Source organism: Megalops cyprinoides, chromosome 9 (genome assembly GCF_013368585.1).
Source record: "Megalops cyprinoides isolate fMegCyp1 chromosome 9, fMegCyp1.pri, whole genome shotgun sequence".
NCBI classification, from domain to species: Eukaryota; Metazoa; Chordata; class Actinopteri; order Elopiformes; family Megalopidae; genus Megalops; species Megalops cyprinoides.
In genome coordinates, this window is record NC_050591.1 from 19,759,950 (window position 1) to 19,785,230 (window position 25,281).

The 25,281-nt window shown below is 39.5% G+C and overlaps 3 protein-coding genes across 5 annotated transcripts in view; 1 reads left to right on the forward strand and 2 right to left on the reverse strand.

The window, feature by feature from the left end:
- fam168a (family with sequence similarity 168 member A) overlaps window positions 1–4,205 on the reverse strand; it is a 51,674-nt gene extending 47,469 nt beyond the window's left edge. For all 3 annotated transcript variants that reach the window (XM_036537075.1, XM_036537073.1, XM_036537074.1), the window contains exon 1: window positions 4,020–4,205. The gene's annotated coding sequence lies outside the window, so the exon portion shown is untranslated. The remainder of the gene's footprint in view (window positions 1–4,019) is intronic.
- Window positions 4,206–10,522: 6,317 nt separating this feature from the next.
- On the reverse strand, window positions 10,523–11,626 carry LOC118783650 (coiled-coil domain-containing protein 173-like). Its single transcript, XM_036537602.1, has one exon. It carries the CDS (start codon window positions 11,624–11,626, stop codon window positions 10,523–10,525), a length of 1,104 nt encoding a protein of 367 aa, XP_036393495.1.
- A 6,859-nt stretch (window positions 11,627–18,485) lies between these two features.
- LOC118783651 (coiled-coil domain-containing protein 173-like) lies at window positions 18,486–19,820 on the forward strand. The gene has a single exon (XM_036537603.1). The coding sequence runs from the start codon at window positions 18,486–18,488 to the stop codon at window positions 19,818–19,820; it is 1,335 nt and encodes a 444-aa protein (XP_036393496.1).
- The last annotated feature ends 5,461 nt before the right edge of the window (window positions 19,821–25,281 follow it).

Sequence of the window (25,281 nt, forward strand, 5' to 3'; positions counted from 1 at the left end):
GAGAATCCTCATCACACAAGCACATCCATCATCAGAATCAAAATCAGAATCAGACTTTGGCCAAGTATTCTTTTACACATACAAGGAATTTGTGCCTGGCAACCAATGACCAATGTGACATCTCAACAGTGTCACCTCATTTCTGATAAAGGTCAAAGCTCCTAGTCCATGGATGCGATGAAAGAATGGCAGATGAAGATGCTGCTGAAAGTCATCTTTCTAAGGTTATCAGCAACTCATGAACGACTCATGAACAAAGCTCATGAACTTTTTCCCTAGCAATTCCCCAAACATTCAACAGCCACAAACAAGCACAGAAATTTGTCTCAAAGTGCTCAGTCGTCAATTTCAAGGAACTCACTGGCAAAAGAGCCTGACCTATCATTTTTTGCATAAAATTTGATCTGAAAAATGACAGCCTCATCTGTGAAGCACTTGAGAGCCAGTGAGAAACAGTCATCAATAATGAATCTATGACATTCAAATCAGCACTTACACTCCCAGAATGCAACTGCCGCTTTTGAGAACTCTTTGGCACTCCAAACAAAATGCAAAAAGTCCGCATGGGCCAGAGAGTTCCTGTTTATTTGGCTGTGACGAGCTTGGCCTAATTCAAGCTCTGGAGTCTCCTGGTGTCAAAAAAATGACAAAGTCAGCCTGATTAACACACAATATGCCTGCCACAGTCAATAACAATAACATATCAGACCACAAACCCAGTTGAAAAATTTGTGTCATCTGTCACTCACTCCCCATGTTCACCATAATCTTCTTTGAGCACTTCCCAACCATTGTATACTGTTCAAAGTAGGCTTAAGTTCTTTTATAGGTTATCACCTTATATAGGAAAATATTTGAACTTGCTACCTTGCCACTGATCATTCAGAAATGGTAGCTTTGTCTAAAAAAACCGAATAAATAAATAAAACACTAAATATAACCCTGACTATTACACTGTAATTAATGGCTAACACAACGCACTCAAACCCAAGTGCAGGCAGAACAGAGGCTGAGTCTGAATTGTCTTACTTGCCTTGACTAATAAACTGAAGCAGTTTGGACACCATTGTACAACTAATTGTCCATGTAAAAATACAAAATGATAACTGGCTGACATTTTTTGAAAATTAATGTTTCTGTTCATGACAGGTATACTGAATTATCACATATTCTTTTAACAGGTGGAAAACAGGATTATATGAGATTCTCCACAGGACTCCATACTGACAGCTGCCATCATACCAGAAAACAAATTTGAAAGCTTACCAGAATGAGCATATTGAGTTTGAAGCAGAACAAAACCCAATCTACTAGCCTAAATTCTGTCATGTGAATTTCATATGACTTCCAGAACAATTAGTGGAGGACCCGTCTTTTAGACAAACAAAAGCAGCATCTCCCCCAGAAGACTTATGCAAGCCGCCTTTCCCAAGGAGAGAAACTCTCATCAGCTTCTGCTGCTGATCTGAAGGGATGGATGAGCCACTCTGTATCAACCACACAGTGGTGGTGGCTGAGGTGAATCCCCACACACACTCACACACCTTTTGACAGTGAAATGCTTTGATCGTTCAAAGGTGCTACATGAACACAATCTGTTAAACATGAACGCAGAAGCTCAAACACAAACTTCACCTCATAGCCACCTTGCTATGCCTCACAGCAGCAACAAAGAAACAGCTAACAGCATCCACAAGTCTGCTTTTAAATTTCACTTTGATCAAAAAAAAAAAATATATATATATAGAGTGGCTTATAGAGAATGAGAAAATGTGTTTTCCCAACAAAAAAGGCATGTCTACTGCATTCAAGTAAATAGCCTGCCTGCAAGAAACTTGTGGAAACCTGCTACTGCCATATCATCTCTTTCTTGCTTTGAATATTCCCTCAACAATGCCTCTGACCAGATTAAGCAGTGTCAAATACAAAAATCAAAAGTGGATCACCTACATTTCCAGGATTTCTACCTAATTTAGAAGACACAGAATTATGACCTACTCGCTAATATCCCTAAGTCGCAAACAAACGGCTCCCCATCCTGCTAAACCGACCATAATATAACAGAAGACAAGTGAACACAATCTTTTTCACAAAATCAGTCTTCACAACTAGTAAATTTGTTATCGTATTCCCGACCACTGCTCTCAAAAGCCTGTGCCTATTTCAGAAACAAGAATTAATATCACGTTTAAGTCACTCTTGAAGTCATCACCTCACAATAAACTTATGGACTAATGACAATATTGTGATATCTAATTACTTCATTTCCAGGGTTTTAATCACTGCATTAACCACAAATCATTTAGTTAGTGTCTGAATTGAATTCGACGAAGAACGATGCCAGTATTCCCCCAAATTACTCAGAGGACAAAGAGATTGTATTGTTATATCGGAAAGTCAATCATTTATAGTTTGAAATGGAAAATATCCAAAGGACCAATTTATGAAAGACCTTGTGGGTCTTGCCCCCTTGCTGACAGTTTTAAAAGGCCATTGTTTAAACTGCCAGAGCAGTAAATAAATTAGCTAGCTAGCCACAAGATAAAAGAACACGTGGTTTTACACTTTAGCTAGTTAAGTCATTGTTATTTTGGTGTTGTGCTCTTCCAGGCTGGTTGTTGATATTTGACGTTTTAGAACACATTAACATTACAAACCATGTTATAACCAATGTGTGGGTTAAACAATTACACACCCTTTAAATTGCTTCTAGTACAAGGATTTGCGTTCATACACTAATAAAATTGTAAGGTGTGCTTATCCTAACATTAATGTATTTACATCGGCTGACTATCGCCAGTCCAAATATGAAGATTGGGTGAGATTACAGTTGATAATATTGATTACCTAATCTATGTCATCACAGTTCAAAATGTGAAATAACAAAACGCTCGAAAGTGAAACTGTCTAGCGTTTGCTAAGTTACGTAGTTAGCTAGTAATACTGCAATGATGGCTCGCCTGGCACCGTAACCAAAGTGGAATTATTTAACGAAATCAAATCCCATAACATTACTCGTATTGATAAGGCGTTTTACAAAACATGGCTAACTAGGTAGCTAGTGATCGTTTTGTTTTTCTGAACAGATTTGATAGGATAACTAGCTAGTTAGCTGGCCTCATAGGTTGTAAGTCAACAACAATTTTGCTATATAATTACTTTTTTGAGGTCTCGATAAAAAGAAAATGTATCTAGCTAACTAGCTGCATTCGTGGTCACTTTGAGAATTAGACAGGCAACTAGACTAGCTGACAAATTATATATAGTCGTAATATTAAATATATAGTGATACACATCTAATTAATTTCAGGTATTAATTCTGAGTGCTGAACTAGTCAGCTGAGAAATATCCCTGTCATATTCTATTTTACTGGCTACATGTCCAGCAAGCTAAGCTACTGACAGACTACGAATGACATGTTTGTTGAGCTGGTGTTTAGACGTGCGCACGTCCGTATTTCCAAATAATTGCCGCACTTCCAAAAATTCACGGATTTAAAATGGTTACAGTCGCACGCAAACTCCCGACACCATTTTGAGAAGCCTCTCCACTACGCTACATGCTCCATTGGAAAGAAAATTTCTAACGTTAGCAATAGCTAGACTATCTACCTAACGTCGCTAGCTAACTAACTGGAAGAACTCGACAGGAGAGACAATTCCTCCGCATTCATACACACACAGATCCAGTCGCGTTTAACAATTTCTATCACCGTGTATGGGTCGACGCAGAGTCTCTAGACTGTTAGTTGGCGTTAAAACATTACATATCTTGTCATAAATATGACGGAGGAGGACAGAAACACTACGATTCTTATTGTTTTTTTTCCTGTTTTGTTTCCCCATCTACAGCAGCGTGCTAGCAAGCTAGCTTGGTAGCTAGCTAGGTTTCTTTATTCTACTATTCACCATCTGTAATATCTTCTAGCTTGCATAATGACATTTTGCGTTTACACAGTTGCAAGAAAATGCATCATCAAGAAATATACAAACACGAAGAAATCACGACTTCGACTTACCGATATGATCCAGTTGAATGATTTTATTTTGCTATTCCTTGTTTTCTCTGACCGTCTCTCTTGCTCTCGCTCTCCTTGCGTTCAGTGAATTCTATTTTTCTCTATGTAAACGCTGGCGGTTTCCTCCTCCGGCTTGCTTTGCTCCAGCGATTTCAAGCTTGCAAGCGGCGTTGGTAACACAGGCACACACATACACAGAGTGGGGGATGGGGATGCCAGAGAGGGAGGGAGAGAGGGACAGAGAGGGGCCACAGCCAGCAAACATAGAGGGAGGACCTTCTCTGACGCGATACTGTGCAGGCAGGGCCGCTTTTTCTCACTGAACATATGACTTAAACAGGGCAAGACCACACGAGAAAGGTCCAATGAGGAGTCCAAACAATCAGATTTTGGTTATCTGTGGTTGCAAGAGGTTAAGCGGAGAAATCATTTGTCAGTGAACAGGGACCATGCCCACCCCCCTCCCCAATTCAACTTCAACTCCAAGTCCCATCAACATCACCGCTCACACCGCGCTCACTAATGACGTTCCGTTTACGACAGCGGAATTCAGTAAAATCTGGATGAGTATCCGTTATTTGCTCAAAAATTATTGAACCTGGGATCTGGAGTGAGTTAGACATCTGATACAAGATAAGAATGTGTGAAACAATAGAGACCGCATTTTAAGCTTTTATCACGCACGTTTTATTGAGCTAGTTAACTAGGTAGCGCTACCCTGTAGTTACTGAACATTTTTACGTCGTAGGAAGTTCCATATTTGCTAATGTATCATGAAACAGAGTAACAATGATAAGGAAGATTTTTTTTCTTTTCAAAGGCAATAATGGTATAGACCTGAATAAACTGTCACTATAGTACACGACGATACGTTCTATTGCTAGCTAAATGCCGATTTTTTTGTCTTTGAAAATTCTCTCTCTCTCAAAGGCTATATGTACGTATGTGTATGTACGTGTTGAGTTAGCCATGTGATTCAGAATCAAAAAATGTGATGTGAAAGAACAGAGACTATTTTTAAGCTTTATCATGCACGTGTTAATTATCTCCTTGAAAGGTTATCCCAGACAATACTTTTAATCTGTAAATCAACCTTGCATACTAAACAATACCAGTACTTAATATGTATATGATGTATTTCAACCCTCCTTTTCTACGCGGTTTAAATGAGAGTGAGTGGTTCTAAAAGAAGCTATCCATGGAGTCAGTTGTGAAGAACAATTTAGCGCCTTCTCCTCTGTCTTTCTGATAAGCAATATATAAGGCTTCACCACTGCAGAAAGGGGTCATCTTTCCCACATTTTAAAAGTCCTTACACCTTTACAGCAGTCCTGATTGCAAGTTCATATCCAGCTAAGTTTACTGTTGCACTGTTGAGCAAGGTACCCTGCACTGATTTAGTACATTTCATATTGTTCTAAATGGACAAGTTAATCTGGAAAGTGGTGTCTGCTGTGTAAATCAATATGAAGGCAAGTGTTAGTGTTTAATTTATGCAATACATATGTGGGGTAACAATGTTAATAGTTGTTGGAAACTGGTGTGTGTTAAAACCAGGATATGAAAACCTAACATGAATTTAATGCATTTGTCGTACCCCAATGCTCAGAGATACTGTTAACATCTGTCTACAACACTTTTTTTTTTTTTGAAGCAGAGCAGACTCTTGTCCTGTGGACCTGTCAAAACTGCGCTATATTGAAGCTGACCCACACTGGCTGATTCTTCATGGCAACCATAAGGAGAATCTGTCTCCTTCTTACCACTTACTATAATCAGCAATTGATTCATCCTCCCTGGACCAGTGCTGAACTACCAGCACAGCTCTACTATGTGATGACCGCTCTCTTTAATTTCCCCCACTGGCTGCCAGACCAAGCCTGTATCTGCCTCAAACACTTTGTTATGGCCCTCAACCACACCATTCTCACAGCCTGTCATCTCCCCCTATAGGCCACCTCCTGCACTACACTCTCTGTTTATCAAGTACTGCCTGATCTCACCTCATGAGACTCATTTTTTCAGATAACAGCAAGTGGGTTTACCCATAGCTGAAGTATGAGCAGTAGCTCTTTGGTGTGCAATATGTAACAATAGCCAAAACATTGTATTTTGTTTTATACGGGTATGTCACCCGCCAAAATACAGGCTGGCTGGGAACACCCCATACCTATATTAGATACACTTAGGTATCCTTTACTTTTTGCTTAGAAGATGCTTTTATCTGACCACTTTTTACAGGAATTGTGCTATTATGTGGATTTAACACTTTCACCCTGGAGTATGGCGGGGATAGTATTGAGCACAGAGAGAGAGAGTGTAAATATCAAATAATACACATATCAATAACATGTAAAACTAAAAACAGATAAATACAACAGCCATACATATATGTGCACTAATTTATGTACTATGCACTAGTATTTAGCTTACAGAGAGTGGACAGAATACAATGAACAACACAAAGTTTTATTTTAGTAGGTCAGCTGGAACCTCAATACCACCATATACCATATCCTCTACTATAGAGGATCTAGACAGAAGGTCAGATGCTTCAGGTGCTTTAAACTTTGCATGCAGTATATTGTTAGTTTTTCAAGGCTTAGAGTTCAACCCCCCCCCCCCCCCCCCAACACACACACACACACACACACAGAATTGTGTGTGCCATAGATTGGCACATTGCAGTAGCTCTCTCTTGTGGACTGTTGTGTTGTTCCAGGTTTCAATTATTGTTTTATTCAGGCCAAAGGGCAGGAACCATTTAGGGATATTATCAACTCATTAAAGGAGCTCTAAACCACAGGACAACTGTATGGCGATGTTGCTCCTTACCTTGCATTTTATTTGGCATATGAATGTAGTGAATCAAATTATCCCAGGAGAAGTCTGTCCCCTTGTGTTTTTTTTTCATGACAACTCCTACACACATTCTGTAAGAATCATCTCACTTCATTTCCTTACTAGTGAGTGGACACTTAAGTTCTGGCTCCTTGTAGCAAGTTTTCCTTATATGAGTGGATTCTGACCCCTCACAGCTTGTACAGGTTTTCCTGGTCCTCAGGGATGAACTTTCTTCTTGAAAAAATGCTTTTGGACTGATACACTGCAATGCTTTTGGAACCTAATCGACAATGGGAAATGCTCCTGTGAATTCCATGGCTGAGGTTGATGAGGACCATCTTTGCCAACAGAATTCACTCGAGGATGAAACCCAAACCTCAATATCTGAGGCCAGAATATACAGAGGAACACATACCTAAGTGAAAAGGAGAGGCAGAGAGAAATTCAATTACCTTCCTCAAGTGAAACAGAGGGCAGCATCCAAAACAAGGCATGAAACCACAAACACGTGGTAATTGGTGGTGTTTGTGCGAGGATTGTTACGGCCCCACAAAGAGAGTACCAGTGTTGCCTCTTTTTTGCTATGCACTTTCCAGCTATAGATAGAAATCTGCATTTAGGAGAGGCTACCTTGAAAACATTTTGCATTTATGTTCACCTTTCATACATCAGGCGAGCATGCTAGTGTTTCACTGGTTGCCTGGATCACAATACACAAATTCAAAGTTTGATCACCAGGTCTGCAATACACAAAAAGTCATCGGTACATTAATGATTTTTACCAAATTTAGAACAATTACTTCACATAGATACCATATTAAGATTCAGCATTAATGGATACAAAATTTTTAATGACTTAAACTGAATATCTACTTCTTAACCAACCAAATTATGAAATAATTTAATAAGATTACAGAAGAATCCCAGTTAAACTAGTCATAAGAAAGCCTGCTATGTTTGCGTAATGGATTCTACTGGCCAAACCACATGCTTATTCTGGCACACTGAGGGACAATGAGCTTAAAGACAGTGACTTGAAGAACACCTTATGAGCAATCATGTGTCCACCATTCAGCATTCCCACAAACATTTTCAATAACACATCATGAAACTAATAAATTAATAGCTCCAAAAAAAACAAAAAAACAAAGACTACTGTATTAATGGACATGTTTGACTTTCTCATACATTTTGAATATTATGAAGCTCTACTTATCTTCTCTCCAGTCTGTATAATGGGCCTATGTATCAGAGATGAGTGAACACAGGTTTTAGCTAAGAGGTATAGTTCCATTGGGACGTGGCTTGCCACCAGCAGCCTCTTACATCAACCCCCTTCCCCTCTGCTGGTGTTATACAGATGAACTCACTCACTGCGTTCAGCATGCCTCGGTGAATTGACATCATGCTCCTTTAAGATGAAGGCTGATGGGGAGCTGCAACCCAAGTCAGTCTGTCCAATGTTCTCAGTGACAGACTGCTTGCTCAGACTGGTTGTTTTCTCCACCAGCTTGATAGGGGTGGAGGGAATTCTGACTGTGATACACATGCAGTCACCCCTCTGCCACAGGAATTCACATTTCAGCATACATTTGGTTTCCTCCCCTGAGTTCCATAATAAACTCTTCAGATGAGTGAGTTACATGAGGTGACTTTGTAAAACACAGGTCTGTTATTTCCCACTCCTTCTCCTACCCACTTTTCTAAACTGGGACCATCTAATGAAGACTCTTGAATAAGAAAGTGTCCACTAGATGGCACTGAATTCAAATCTATGAATACTCTTAGTGCCATGGTGTGCTAAACACTGATGTTAGCAACTTGTGTTGTCTTTCTTATTGAAAGGAACCTGGACATAGTAAAATGCATTTCTCATTACAAAACTAAAGTAATAGCGCCTGCTGAAAAACATTTAGGAAATCCTTCAAAATTTCCGTGTGCATATGACTGCTTGATTGGTGTAAGTCCTAAAAGTTCTCTATACTGGAAAAATGGTAGGTAAGTTTGCTGTCACCTCTATATTACTGTTGGTGCTTCTGCTAATGTAGATCAACATTACTGTGCTATGCTCTTGGAATATTTCTGTAGTAGCAGAGAAAACTTCAATGTTCCTAAGATGGCATTTGAAGAATAAACACTTAATGAAAGAAACATATGTTTTATTTTTCCATTAAACAAGGTAAAACAAGACAAAGTACAAAAGAAAACATGAAGAAGTCTGTCAATCTCTGAACTCATGGTAATGATGGCTCCTTTAAAGATGAAGCATCGAACGCAAGCAATGGCTAAGAAGCTCTGCTCAGAGACAACTGTTTCCCAGGGGAAGACAAGTTTGAAACATTGATAAGACTCACTCCTCTGACCTTCCAAGATGACGGACATGAAAAGTAATCAGAAGAATGTACAGAAAGGATGCTGGCCATGTTCAGTTTCAGAACTGTATGAGACATAAGGGGAATGCGAACCAGATTTCTCTTGATGTTGTTTGGGCTTCAGGCATTAGGATTTGTAGCATTGGTAGTCAGCACTTTTCTGGGTGGATCCAAAAACAGGCTTTCATGGTTTCCGTAACAGTTTAAGTAGTTGAACTACATACCATACTTCACCCTGTTTGGCAATCCCATACTTTAGCTGCTTCCGTCTTCTACAACTACCTGTCGGTCTCTTTCTCTCCAGGTGGAGATTAGCCCACCTAGCTTCACCAGAGTCCTTTAAGCTACAGACATTTCTGGGTAAATCCAAAAACAGGCTTTCATGGCTACCGTAGCGGCCCGGGTAGCAAAACTACCCACCATACTTCACCCTGTTTGGAAATCCCATACTTTGCCTGTTCCCCCCTCCCAGGATGACAGTGAAGGGCTAAAACTTGTCAAATATCAGTTTCTCCACAAAGTGCTGGTCCTGAGGTATCGATAACTATGCCACAGTTTACAGCACATGAGTTCTTCAATATTACTTAACATTACATAATATTATTTTACTATACTAATTTACCCTACTGTACACAACAATACTACCTTATAATCCTCTATGATGTTTTTCACGATAACTATTAACGTATTGCTTACTGTTATTTTATCTTTTTCTTTAGCTATAGAATAATATTTACATGTTATTTTAAATTACAAGGGAATAGTCCTAATAATAGTAAATATAATATTCTTTGACTGATTTTCCAAATTACATAGTTATGTTGCTATTTTTTATGCTTCTATTTTGTTTTGTATAAAGTTTATCAGAACCTCATTGAAAATACTATGAAAATAATTTTAGTTTTAAAAAGGTTTTAGTATCATGGCCCAAGGTAAAATGTACGAGAACGTACAGTTTGTGCCACAATTTGATACTGTTTTTTTTTTTTAACAATAATAAATATTATTTATTGTGTCGATTTCATTATCTATTTGTTTTTTTTTTCACTATAGAGTAATATTTAGATTTATTATTTTACGTTAGGAGGGAATACCCCTATTCAATACTATTTTTACAGTTGTTCAAATTAAGCAGTATTTTTATGTTGGGTTATACTATATGATATTTTTTTATACTGCTATCTTGTTTGTATAAAATTTATAAGGACATAAGCCTATTTTCTTTAAATAATTTTTCACATTGCCATCAAAGCTGTCATGTGGCACTAAACCTTTTTTCTGATATATTCACCATATGAAGCCCAGCCTTGCCTTGGTTGGCTCATAGTTGCTGGTCCCATATAGCCTATTGATATCTTGGGATGTGGTCTTGAGGTATTTGGAAATGTCAGAGTAGTTGGCTCCAGGAGCCAAACAATTTGCCCTGAATCCTCCAGTAATGGGGCCCACTGCAGCGGCAATATCCTTCTCTGCAGCCTTGCGGAGTGAGAATGGATTCCTCTTTGCCTCTGAGGCTGCATTAATCACCTCACCAGCGTAACGTTGGAACTGCTCCTCTTCCTCCTCCAGTAGTTCCAAGTGCCTCCTCTCATATTCAAGTTTCTCTTGCTTCTCCCGCTCTTCCTTGAAGCATTTGTTGGCTATCTGCTGGCGAAGGGCATCGTCCATCATCAGGCGATCTGCCTTCTTCCTCTCAGCAATCAATCTCTGGTTTTCCCAGTAGATCCTGTCCTTCTCTTTCAGGGTATGGAGCTCATCCCTTCCTCTCTGCTTGTCGTCTCTTGCTTTTTCCTCGCGTTGCCTGTGCCTACTTTCTCGCTGGGCAGCCATAGCATTCCACAAGTCCTGGCTGCTTTCATTCTTGCGGTTCTGCTCCTGCACCAGCTTGGCTTCGTGCTCAAACGCAGCTCTGGCCAGAGCCCTGGCCCTTATCTCCTCCTCTTTGTTGGCCTTCTTCTGCTCCTGCACGAGCAGCTTATCCCCCACCATCTCACTGCGCCTCTGCCGTCGCCTGTATCGCTCTGTCTCCTTGTCTTTGGCCGTCTTTGTCCATTGCTCCTTTTCTGTGTCGAACTGCCTCCGACACTGTTCCTCCTTGGCTTCCTTTCGAGCCTCATCGGCTCTGCCGACATTCTTCTCTGATATTTGACGACGATAAGTGTTTCTCACACCCATCTTCTCCTCATGCTGTTTTTGTTTGAACATCATCTGATCCTTCTCATACTGCTTTCGCTTTTCGGCCCACTCCTCTATCTCTCTCTGTTTCTCCAGCTTTTGCTGTCTTCTCATGAGCTCTGTCTCCCACATCTGCTGCTTCACAAAGTCAGTGCAAGCCTGTCTGTCCATCTCTCGCCGCTGCTCTCTTTGTCTCTCACGCTCGATGTCCTCCATCTGTTGTCGTCTGATCCGAGCCATACATTTTTTGGTTTCCTCATTTTCAGCATTGGCAATTTTTTGTTTCTGCCTGATCTGCTCATCACGGCTCTTCACAGTCTCTGTCAGCAACAGGTCGTGATGGAATGACTTGACACGGTCACTCTGGTAAAATTGGCGGCGGACGGCATTTGCCAGAGCCGCTTCCCTGACAGGCCCAAGAGGGCCTTTTGCTCTGCCTTGCACTTCCATCTTCATCGGTTTGTTATCGGCAAGCAGAGATATTTATAGAACTGTTTTCCGTTACAGTACTATGATGTCACCAATACAGCTGACAATAGAATTTGTGGATTACATAGGAGGCGTGGCTTCTATAACTCCAACAACGGTTCTAACCGACGTCGCAATGTCGGAATCTCCTAGCCTGAGAATAGCGATATTAAAACTTCGTTGGCGAACTGTTTTATAAAATACTTTTAGTTTTAATGACAGCATTTTGTGATATACACTTGCTAAATTGCTAAAGGAGAGTCTTTTCAGCAATTTAAAAAGTTATTATTGAATATGTTATCGACAGACATTATTTCACGTCGAAATAAAATGGTCTGTGGGCTATGTAACCCAGAACAGAAAAAGACGATGTCGGTTTTGAACGACATAAATATCCGTAGCTATTTAATGAATAGTTAATGAATAAAAATTAAATGTATAAGTTACACTGTTAAAAAAATAACGATTTAAGTATTTTAAACAGTGAAGATGAAAAACTAAAATGGTAAATCGCTTTATTACTAACAGTGAAATGCCACAACACATCAAACGAGACAGTACGTTTATTTATTTATTTATTTTAAATTTACAAATCTGTTCAAATTGTTTTTGTCAGAAGTGTAAGTTATTTTATCATTAACGATAAAGTACAGTCAGATACTAAATAATACAATACATTTAACATCACAGACCTGTTTATTTATGTCAGTAAAAAGTACCGATCAGTTATACCTGTGAATTTAACAGCTGTAGATGGTAATTCAGATTACATTACAATAATGCATGTGTAGTTTTGTCTGCGTGGATGTTTGAATATTATTTAAACCCCATTAAATTCAGTTAATGTTTAACCTTTGAATTGCTAAAAAATGGTAATTTATCCAGACGCTACACGTTTCACGTATAGGTTTATAACGTATTCAAATTTGTGAGCGTCCGCATGTGTAACTCTACTTTGTTTCAACTTCACCAGTTTGTCGGTTGTTTCGCCTGCTACATCGATTCGTGTCGATATTAGCTTATAGCACATTACAGTATATCTTATTCTGAGTAGCGATCCATTAATGGAAGTAATTCATCACAGCTTTTCTCCATTGTTTGCCAACAGGAAGTGTTCAGAGCGGTGTGACATGGATAATTATATGCGTGTCATGCTAAACAGAAATAACTGTCTAGCTAACCTTAGCTAACTACCCAGCTAACACAGTCACGTTGCCGCAACGTAAATTTAATGACCAAACATACCTTGCTACAAGGTTAAGTCCACCCAAATCTCCTTTGGGCGGCTGTTTGAGAATGGCTCCATACAGATGAGGCAGAAGCACTCCTCTTCATCTGATGATGACTCTAGGATTTATCTGTTTTTAGCTGCCTTCTTGTTCTTTACAGATCCAGATTTTGACTCCCCCCTTTGCTTTCTTGTCTTCTGAAACAGACTTTTGCTAAATTGTGCCTTATTCTCTTCCATTTCTAGTGCCTGTTTCACTGGTGTGTCAGTTAGAATTGCTGTTTTGCGACACTTTCTTCCTTTGCAAGTTGTTTTTCAGGGGCCATCTTTTGGACAGGGCCAGATGTCCTCTGGAGTTGGTAGACTTGTGTCAGCACTGACTGAGCATGTTCTACATGCCTATTTATACTGTGACAACTTGCCCCAAATGGACATGTGTGCTAATTTTGGCTAAATCTCAAGGTTAGCTCAACATAGGACTGCAGCTAAAGTATCAAAAGATACGTTAATGTCTCCTTTACTCAGTGCAAAAATATAATTCTGAACATTCATACCTAACAAAGTTTTATTACATAAAATGTAAAGTGTCATTTTTTTACTTTTGAAGGTGAAAAATAAAACCTCAGAATAGAATGACTTTGACCACATGTGAACAGGAAGTTGACCATAGAACATGTTGTCACACAAAGTAGCTATTTGATTTTTGAGATAGTGTGTGTGTATAATTAATTAATATATAATATATAAAATATAATGTAATATACAGCCTTGATGTAGATCAGGGCAGTCAAACTCATTCCATTGTTGGCCGAATGTATGTAGGTTTTTGCTCCAACTCTACCTTAACACTGATTGAACTGATGAACAGCTGATTTCACAAATTAGCTCATCTCTTCAACCAGCTCACCTGTTATAAAGCATGGTTTAACCAGAAACCTGTATATACTCTGCCCATGATAGAATGAGTTTGAAACCCCTGGATAGATATTCCAACTGTGTCGTTATCTTTCTTTTTTATCAAGCAGAGTCCAATTAAATCAGACCTATTCAGAGTGTTAAGCATGACCTTAATTTCTTTTGTTTTTTGAGACCCTGATTACATAACTTACTGTTGCTCTTAGTTGTGTTGGCTCATTGCTGTTGGCAGGGGCAGCATTGGCACTGGTGATCCGCGCCATCTTAGTTTTTACAGCAGGCTCCACCAGTTGCCAAAAGGCCTGGAAATGCTTGTATGATGCAAATCTAAGAATGCAATGATAACCACTTTCGACTTTTTTAGATTATGGTTGTTAACTATAAATTACTGAGACTGACACACACACATACACACACACACACACAGAGGGAGAGACGGGTTAATTTAATACTATTCCAAAAAAGATGGACCAATCTTGTGTAAAAACGAATGTCTTCGTCTGATCCTGCAAGGCGTTGCAGCCCAAAACAGGACTGCAGCTGTAAAGTTTCAAGCTGGTTTTGTAGCTCCTGTATTTTTCTCTTCAATGCTTCGTTCTCATTTGTCAACTCATCTCCCATTACTGAGGTTGTTGGAGTAACACTGCAAGCATGATTAGGCGCTACTTGCACTTCCATCTTGGAGTTGGAGTCAGACACTGCTAAGTCCAGGGAAGAGTATCTTGGCTGACGTTCCCAAACATTAAGCCTTGGTGCGGGTATGGTATAATCGTTCCAGGCAAACAGAGAAGGTACAGCTCCTTTGTTGAGTCCTCTCTGTCCCATGGCCATCACAACAAAATCACCTGTCTGGAAATGCCTATGACAGAGGCGAGTATTTTGAGTGGGATTGAAGTTGTCTCTACGGATCTTAATGAGCCACTGAGCCCGTACCTCTGGATCGATTGGAAACTGATGAAAGCGAATCTCCGAGTTGTACCTCGACGAATTAGCACATTGAGGCACACAACAATGTAGAGATGTTTTCTTCTCTTGCCGTTGATATGTTAATTGTTTCTCCTTAATCTTAAAAACACTCATGATCGCTATTGCTATCCAGGTCTTCTCTCAGTTCTCCTCACAGCTACTACAACAAACTACAACCGGAAACAGCAATGCACACCATGCATAACCCGGAAGTTAACAGACGCCCTCTTGTGCATCGGGTGAATTAGGGTTCTGTCCAAACACAAGCTGGTATGGACTGAGTTTTTGTGCCATAAAGGCGCAGTCAAGAGCAGTTTCCCAGTCACATGCATGGTTCTGCTTAACATTAAGCCGAGTTTCAGTGAGTATTTCATTGTGCCTATGAAGCAGCCGATTGCTCCGGGGACTGGATACAGCTGTAGTTTTTATTTCAGTGTTGAAATTTTCAGCCATGTCTCTAACCTCAACATTATTGAATTCTCCTCCATTGTCACTATAGAGTCTCCTTGGTGGTCCATGAACACTTGTCCAGCAATGAATAAAGTGTTTCACAATATCTGAAGATTTCTTTGTTTTGAGGATACGTCCAGCATTGATACATATGAAATGATCAATTATGTGGCAATACCATAAGTTCTGTCCGAGGTTCATGCAGATGTACTGCAACTATTTCATCAAGATTTTGTGCTTTTCCTCTCTTGGCGTATTTTCTGTCACTGTGAGGATTTCATTTTCAAGTCTTGCCTGCGCACTCTTTTGTCTAGAATGTTAACACAATGTCTTGAGGTAGCCAGGTCAAGTGTGACTGGTTGTTTGAACATAACTGCTTGGTCATTTTCAATATCAAGTGCTCAGCAGCAAAGGAATATCTACTGATGCAACGTCTGTCTCAATGTGGCACTTAGTCTAAGCCAATTTTGGCAGGAATTTTGACTCTTGTTGTGGAGTGCACAATTCTTCCATCTCCAACTTTGAAAGCTTGTTTGCTTGGAACATTCAGCAATTTTTCACCCCACTTTGGTTTAGTTCACTCACATAATGGTCAAGCCACTTTTCTCCATAAACTGCGTTATGTCCATATAGTGTCAATGACTGCAGATACTAAAGCTTCAACAACAAAGATCTCTGTGCCAGAAAGCAATGTGATGTGGCACTCTTCAATTATATCATCTGCCTTTTGATTTTCCTTTGGGAGTTTTACTTGCTTGCATTTGTGTGAACAATGTTTTGCCCAATGAAAAGTACTTTGGCAAATAGCATATTTTGTTCCTCTCCCATATTTGTCCAAATGATTTGTGCCATTTTGTGAAGACTGTGCTTGACGGCTCTGAGATTGCATATTGCCCCTGTTTTGATCGGTGAAATACACTTCACCTTGCTTAAACTGAATTCCCTGCTGGGTGGGTGCAACCATATCTCCAAAAATCCATTTCAATGCAGATTTCATCAATGAAAAAGTAAGGCTGGGTCAAGCAGTTTAAACTAGCTGCTTATCCTTAACGTCCAGACAGGCTGAATCTAAAAGCTAGCATTGAATCCAGAAGAATCATGTTATACTTACGAATCTGATTGTATCTCTGTTCAAAATCATAATTGTTGTCTGAAGTTGGCATTCAGTAGGCATGGCCCTTGTCCTCTTTGAAAAACACATTACCATGCTGCTTAGTAAGGAGAGTGTCCATACCTATGTCATTATGCAAATCCACTGCTGAAATTTCTAGCTCTGTTTCTCTTACTCGTCCTGTGAGCAACAGTGCAACAGCAGGTCTTTGCTTCTTGTCTAGATCCATAACACGTCTCCAAACTTCAAGTACATTTTCCCAACTGTCATGTCCTTTTAGCCTATATATAGAAGAGGAGGGATCGCATGATGATGATGTGTGTGTGCGTGTGTCTGTGTGTGTGTGTGCATGCGCGCATGCGTATAAATAAAATCCTATAACAACCAACCTCGAAAATAAAATGGGGCAAAGAGTAGGCTGAGATAGAGACTGCTTTTCCAGAAAGGACAATGCAGCCAGATGCAAGCAGGTCTGCTGAAGTGGTTGAAAGTTTTTTCCACCAAGTGAGAGATAATCAGCATTGGTGGGGTATACACTAGGACCTCTAAGCCCAAATAATTTCTCCTAGGAGGGGGAAATTGGGGGAGCGGACACAAAGATAGCTAAAGACATGCCCATAAGACACTCTCCAGAATTCAGAACAGAAAGGAGAAATCAAATGAAACACACAAGCTCGACTGCTGATCTGGCTCGAACTGAAATGGCACGAATAAAAATGCCTTCTTCAGACGAAACCCCCTGCTTTCTTCAGTTTTACGACAGCCTTAAGACAACTGAAAGAAATGGACCTCAGAATTTGGGGGGTCCCACGAGGACACACTGTCCAAGACTGATGTTACGCGATGCAGTTAACACTTAAATAAAGTTGCATACTGTACGTAATCATTGCACGCAACTTTACTACTACATGATGCAATTCAAAAGCAATATAAATCGCGCTTGGTGTTCATTGACATTTATCGTAGGTAACTTCATTCGATATTGCTTCCATCAATTCCTGATCGTTACGTATTTTTTTAAAATCATTGATATTCACCGATTAAATTATTATTATTATCAATATTATTATTAATATGATTATTGTAGTTGTTGGTCGTTGTTGTTGTTATTTCTATTATTATTATTTCTGTAATTTCAGGCGAATAAAATAGATTTGGAAAAAAAGTTAAATTTCCTACCAATAGTGAACCAGCTACCGATCATTTCGAACACTGATCTAGCTTTCCGATACTCGTCTGATAGAAACCATGTTTTGCTGTAGCCTAACTGCCGTAACCGCTGACCGCTTGTTCAAACCTCCACGAAACTGTAAGTACAAATAAGTAAAATGGGCGAGGAAGTTCTGCAAGGGTAATTTTAGTAGTGGCATCAGAAGTAGATTAACATATTCAGCTATAAAACAGCTAACTATTTAGCTGTGTGACAATCAATCACTGCAAAGTTTATACATCAAAGTTTTATTCCTTAACTAGCTGCAAATATTTGTGCCGCTAAAGGGCGAGATCCGTTTTTTCTATTTCAGGATACATAGCCTACAAATCACTTTATTTTGACGTGTAACTACGATTGTTGATGGAATATTCACTCAGAACTTATAAAATCACCGAAAAAGTTTCCTTTAGCAATTTAGCAAGTGTGCATCATAACAATGCTGCCATTAAAACTAAACGTGTTTATAAGACAGTTCGTAAGATAAGTTAATATCGCTATTGTCAGTTGGAATGGCAAGTGCTACCCCAGCGCTCAGGCAGGGAGATTCCAATGCTTTGTGACGTCAGTTTAGAACTGTTTGGGTTCATGACAGAGCCACGCCTCCTATGTGGTCTACGAATTCTACTGGCGCGTAATTTGGTGACATCATAGTACTCTCACGGACAACAGTTCTATAAATTTATGTGAAATTTGTACGACTTCCATCTTCCATCTTTCGATGAAGATGGAACAGCGCAGAAGAAAAGGCCCTCTTGGGCCTGTCAGGGAAGTGGCTCTGGCAAATGCTGTCCGCCGCCAATTTTACCAGAGTGACCGTGTCAAGTCATTCCATCACGACCTGTTGCTGACAGAGACTGTGAAGAGCCGTGATGAGCAGATCAGGCAGAAACAAAAAATTGCCAATGCTGAAAATGAGGAAACCAAAAAATTTATGGCTCGGATCAGACGACAACAGATGGAGGACATCGAGCGTGAGAGACAAAGAGAGCAGCGGCGAGAGATGGACAGACAGGCTTGCACTGACTTTGTGAAGCAGCAGATGTGGGAGACGGAGCTCATGAGAAGACAGCAAAAGCTGGAGAAACAGAGAGAGATAGAGGAGTGGGCCGAAAAGCGAAAGCAGTATGAGAAGGATCAGATGATGTTCAAACAAAAACAGCATGAGGAGAAGATGGGTGTGAGAAACACTTATCGTCGTCAAATATCAGAGAAGAATGTCAGCAGAGCCAATGAGGCTCGACAGGAAGCCAAGGAGGAACAGTGTCGGAGGCAGTTCGACACAGAAAAGGAGCAATGGACAAAGACGGCCAAAGACAATGAAGCAGAGAAGTACAGGCGACGGCAGAGGCGCAGTGAGATGGTGGGGGATAAGCTGCTCGTGCAGGAGCAGAAGAAGGCCAACAAAGAGGAGGAGATAAGGGCCAGGGCTCTGGCCAGAGCTGCGTTTGAGCACGAAGCCAAGCTGGTGCAGGAGCAGAACCGCAAGAATGAAAGCAGCCAGGACTTGTGGAATGCTATGGCTGCTCAGCGAGAAAGTAGGCACAGGCAACGTGAGGAGAAGGCAAGAGACGACAAGCAGAGAGGAAGGGATGAGCTCCATACCCTGAAAGAGAAGGACAGGATCTACTGGGAAAACCAGAGATTGATTGCTGAGAGGAAGAAGGCAGATCGCCTGATGATGGACGATGCCCTTCGCCAGCAGATGGCTGAGAAACGCCTCAAAGAAGAGCGGGAGAAGCAAGAGAAGCTTGAATATGAGAGGAGGCACTTGGAACTACTGGAGGAGGAAGAGGAGCAGTTCCAACGTTACGCTGGTGAGGTGATTAATGCAGCCTCAGAGGCAAAGAGGAATCCATTCTCACTCCGCAAGGCTGCAGAGAAGGATATTGCCGCTGCAGTGGGCCCCATTACTGGAGGATTCAGGGCAAATTGTTTGGCTCCTGGAGCCAACTACTCTGACATTTCCAAATACCTCAAGACCACATCCCAAGATATCAATAGGCTATATGGGACCAGCAACTATGAGCCAACCAAGGCAAGGCTGGGCTTCATATGGTGAATATATCAGAAAAAGGTTTAGTGCCACATGACAGCTTTGGTGGCAACGCTAAAAATACTAAAACTAAAATTATTTTCATAGTATTTTCATAGTAAGCAAATAGGGTTATGCTCTGATAAACTTTATATAAAGAAAATAGCAATATAAAAATATCATATAGAATAACACAACGTAAAAATACTGCTTAATATGGACAATCATAAAAATAATATATTAATTTACTATTAGTAGGTCTATTCCCTCGTAACATAAAATAACATGTAAATATTACTATATTGTGGGAAAAAACCCCCAAAATGATTATAAAATAGACATAGCAATAAATAAGTTGAGGTATTGAAAAAATTTAGTACCAATTAGAAGCAAAACTGGCACAAGCTGCATGTTCTCGTTATACCCTTTAGCTTGGGCCACGATGATAAAATATGATTATTAAAAATTATTTTCATAGTATTTTAAGTGAACAAAAATAGGGTTAGGGTCTGATAACCTTTATACAAAACAAAATAGAAGAATAAAAAATATGGTAGTATAATACAACATAAAAACACTGCTTAATTTGAACAATCATAAAAAAGTTAATTTACTATTATTAGGGCTATTCTCTCGTAATGTAAAACAACATGTAAATATTACTCTATAGTGAAATAGATATAGCAATAAACAAGCTAATAGTTATCATAGAAAACAGTAAAGGATCGTAAGGTAGTATGTTGTATACAGTATGGTAAAGTAATATGGTAGGGTAATATTATGTAAAGTAATATTGGAGAACTCACTGTAAACTGTGGCAAAGATATCAATAGCTCAGGACCAGCACTTTGTGGAGAAACTGACATTTGACAAAGTTTAACCCTTCACTGTTATCCTGGGAGGCAAAGTATGGGATTTCCAAACAGGGTGAAGTATGGTGGGTAGTTTTGCTACCCGGGCCGCTACGGTAGCCATGAAAGCCTGTTTTTGGATTTACCCAGAAATGTCTGTAGCTTAAAGGACTCTGGTGAAGCTAGGTGGGCTAATCTCCACCTGGAGAGAAAGAGACCGACAGGTAGTTGTAGAAGACGGAAGCAGCTAAAGTATGGGATTGCCAAACAGGGTGAAGTATGGTATGTAGTTCAACTACTTAAACCTTTACGGAAACCATGAAAGCCTGTTTTTGGATCCACCCAGAAAAGTGCTGACTACCAATGCTACAATGCCTAATGTCTGAAGCCCAAACAGCATCTGGGCAGCATTCCTCTTTCATGTCTGATACAATTCTCCAAGTGAACATTGGCTGGCATCCTTTCTGTACATCCTTCAGATTGCTTTTCATATTCATCCTCTTTGAAGATCAGAAAGGCAAATCTTATCAACCTTACCCCAGGGGGGACTCGACTGTCATTGACTGGTGTTTCTTTAAGTGTTCAGACCAGCCATTGCTTGCCTTGGATGCTTCATCTTTAGAGGAGCCGCCATCGTCATCACTTTTTGGCCACACTTTCACCTTTTCTTGGGCCATCCATTTCAGCGGAACATTCTGATGGGTTTTTAACTTTCAGTCCTGAAGCTTAAGAACATCTCCATGTTTTCTATTGTACTTTACATTAATTTCTTTTGTATTGTTCCACTTTTTGATTGCTGCTTTGCCTTGTTTAATGGAAACAAAAATATATAATTTTTTTACATGAGAATTCATGTACTATTCTTCAAATGCAATCTTAACAATTAAATATTCCAACAGTAGTGGACACATTCTTCCTGTTTTCTATTTCTACTTTTGTGATTACTGCTTTGCCTTGTTTAATGGAAACAAAAATAAAATACATTTTTCAAAATGTTAGTGTGCTGGGTTAATATATTTAAGGTAAACTAGAAGTTTGCAAGATCTCTCCTAAATGCATCTTTAATTATAAAGCTAAAAAAAAAACCCTGGTTGTCACACACAGTAATGAAGCTCCAAATTACAATGTCCAGTGGTCCTGTCAGTAAAAAGCAGCAACTGTTGGGATATTTTTAGGCATTCATTCCATTACATTTTGCCTCGCAGACGCTTTTATCCATAGCGTTTTACATCGTTTGTGTAAATTTTATGCATTTATACAAGAGATTTACCATGGGAGTTGGGATTATATACTTTACCCAAGGCTAAAACAGGAGTGCCTTTGTTTGCACAGCAGATTACAATGTACTTGGTTTGTTTATTTGCTTTGTGTATCCCGTACTGTACTGTCGATGGCTTTGCGCCGGATAAAAACAACTTTATCAAAGCAGAAGAAATGGGGACAAACTGACTTTAAAGGACCCTTAATGTGACAGTCAACACATATCAAGGTGTTAGGTAATAATAAAGCCTAATTGTTTTAACATCAATTATACCCATTTGGAGATACCCCGTGCCCCTGGTCCAACAACACCTCTCTTTCCCACTTCTTCTAATATAAATTAAATACGTGGGATGACGACGCTGATCAGACTGCGTGCAGGGGTAGGATGCTGCCATCTAGTGGTTGTATTGAGGAATGAACGCTAGTACTTGACTACTCAGCTGTAGTAGCCCCACAACTGAAATGTGATTGCTCTCAACTATTTTTGTCAATTAAAATAAATGATGCATGTTTTTAAAAATGGCCACTCTCTGTCTAATATTATTCTCAATCAACATACTCTGAACTGCATTCAGTACTGACATCTAAAACTGGTTAACTGATAAAAAGCCTCTGCTAAATGAATAAACGTAAATTATTAATGCACCTATATGTACAGTAATTTAAATTTTCCCGATGTTGTAGACATGTTTAGTTTTTTGTATTTAGATAAAGAAAGTAGAATGAATACAGCAAACAACTTCAACCAATTTCTGAGCCAACAGGTTTCATCATTATTGGTTGGCCGGACAATTCCTAACTGTTTTGTGTAGCTAAATAGTACCATATGCTAGACACTTCAGGACCGTCGAAGGAAGTCAAAACTCACTCAGCATACATTTCTTAATCTGTATCAGATTTTAAAAAATTATTAAAAGTATGTTGTAAAACAAAAACTAGTAAAAACAAAAACTAAGTGGGAAAAACATAGGTCTGGTGATTGGCACACTACAATAGCTCCCTCTTGTGGACAGTTATGTTACAAGCTGCCTCGAAGATTGATTTATTCTGTTATATTCAGATTAAAGGGTTTAAAACGTTTTGGGATTTAATCAATCCATTAAACCGAACGTCAGAACAGCTCTGTTACTCTTAACCTTTTTACAGCATTAAGTAAACTAAGCAGTTCCAGAAGAAGCCTCGCAATGGTTTATAATGACAATTTCTACACCAGAAGCATCATCTTGCCTCGTTTCACCAATCATGGAAAACGATGAGTGATTGAATACTTACGTTTTGGTTCCCTACAGCAAGTCTTTCCTTATATATTTGGAATCAGAGCCCTCACAGCTTGTACAGGTGGCTGTCCTGGAGAAAATGACCTATTTACATTTAAGTTTGATGTTCCTATTATTTTTTTCAAAATGCTGGTTTGAACCCTCATTGAAGTTCTGCTTCTCGCTTCCTCATGTTCCCATGATGCACACTGAGACACTCCCCAGTACCCATCCACAAGATTCAGTGAGGGCCAGTTATCCTGGCGGGGATCCACTGTGTTGTAGAAAAACACTTTGCACTGCAACACTACTTGACAATGGGAGCTGCTTTTGTGAATTCCATGGCTGAAGTTGATAAACCTTTTCCAACAGAATTTACAGAAATACAACCTTGTGGCCAAAGTCCAGAGAGGAACACATAGCTAAAAGAAAGGGAGAAGAAGAGAGAAATTACATTTCTCAAGAGAAGCTGAGAACAGCATCCAAAGCTAGGCGTTCAACCTCCAACAAGTAATAATTAGTGGTGTTTGTGTGACAGTTGTTATCTCCACACAAAAAAAAGCTGCAGCGAATACTACCAAGATCATAATGTGTTGACTAATAGATATGATAGATAATTAACACAGTCAAGCTTTCTTTCAATAGGGTATGCTAGATCACTTATTTCAGTAGCTGATGGCTATTTTTACTTTTCAGAAAGCACACAAGATATAGTCATGGTTACTGCCATCACACATCTTAAATGTATGACACAGATGTTGAACTAGGTGCACAGGTGATAAAGAATATAGTGTTGCTTTTCATATCTGAACCAATTTACATTCAGCTATTACATGGCCAAGAATGTATGTTAGGTAACCCTTGAGGGCTTTCAAATCGCAATAATTAGACGGTGTGAATAGCAAATAGCCCTACCTTTTCATTCTCTGATGTGATATACAAACCAAATAACCAAAATGATATACAAACTAAATAATAAAGAAATAACAGTCTGTCATGTGAATGTAAGAATAAAACACACACTAGGAAGTATACTTTACAATATTGGTGGCAGTGTAGCATAGTGGTTAGGGGGCAGGACTGGTAATGGAAAGATTGCCAGTTCAATTCCCCACTGGGGCACTGCTGATGTACCCTTGGGCAAGGTATTTAACCCATAATGACCTCAGTAAATATCCAGCTGTATAAATGGATAGCGTTGTAAGAAAAACTGTAATTGATGTATGTCGCTCTGGATAAGAGTGTCTGATAAATGCCAGTAATGTAATGCAAATAGATGGGTGTTTGCCAAGTTGCACATGTAGAGGAAATTACTTGTGTTCAGCAGGTCTGTCATGAAGTTGCTGGGTGCCTCTCATGGGGCTTGTCCTCTGCTTCTGTGTTCTTGGTTGTTTCTCTTATTATCTAGTTTATCTGTTGAGAGGAAGACAGTGCCTGTTACTGGGATTTTAGTGCAGTTAACGGACTCCTGAATCTTTTAAAAACCACAACAAAAACTACATCAATGGATCAAACTGTGACAACATATCCAACTTAAATATCTGACCAGAGATCTCCTTTAAGAAATAACATTCCGAGTCAAGTTTGCACAATGTCCTCTGAATGTAGTTCTGGTATGTGTGTAATGTTCCGGTGAACATTCCCAGAATACTCCCAGCTTAGAATTTACAGCTGTGTAGGTGAAGGGAAACTCTCGAGGGTATTATGTGGTTAACATTGTCTGTCATGTGAATGTAAGAATGAAACGCACACTGGAAAGAATACTTTACAATATTGTGACATCAAATAAGAACAGTCTTTAGGTATATTGGAGAGAAGGAACGCCTTGTGCTTCTCATGTTCTCTGCTCAGAATCAATAGAGATAAAAGTCTTACGTTGGTAAATTAGTTCCAGTCACCTGGCTGACATTTTGAGGGATTGCAGTAAATAGTCCAGGCACACACAGTACAAATCTCACAGATTTTCAAGCACCCTCCATATTCATTGTGCACAGGTGCAGTAACCTCTTACACAACTTTCAAATTTAATCTGATACAAGAAGCGGCCTTCTGACAGATGTGACAGACACAATTACAAAGATGCGCCATGTTTATGGGCACATATTGCATATTTGATTG

Excerpts from the sequence above, each read along its gene's own strand:
- LOC118783651 (XM_036537603.1), top strand. The coding sequence starts at position 18,486 with ATGGAACAGCGCAGAAGAAAAGGCCCTCTTGGGCCTGTCAGGGAAGTG.
- LOC118783650 (XM_036537602.1), bottom strand. The coding sequence starts at position 11,626 with ATGGAGGACATCGAGCGTGAGAGACAAAGAGAGCAGCGGCGAGAGATG.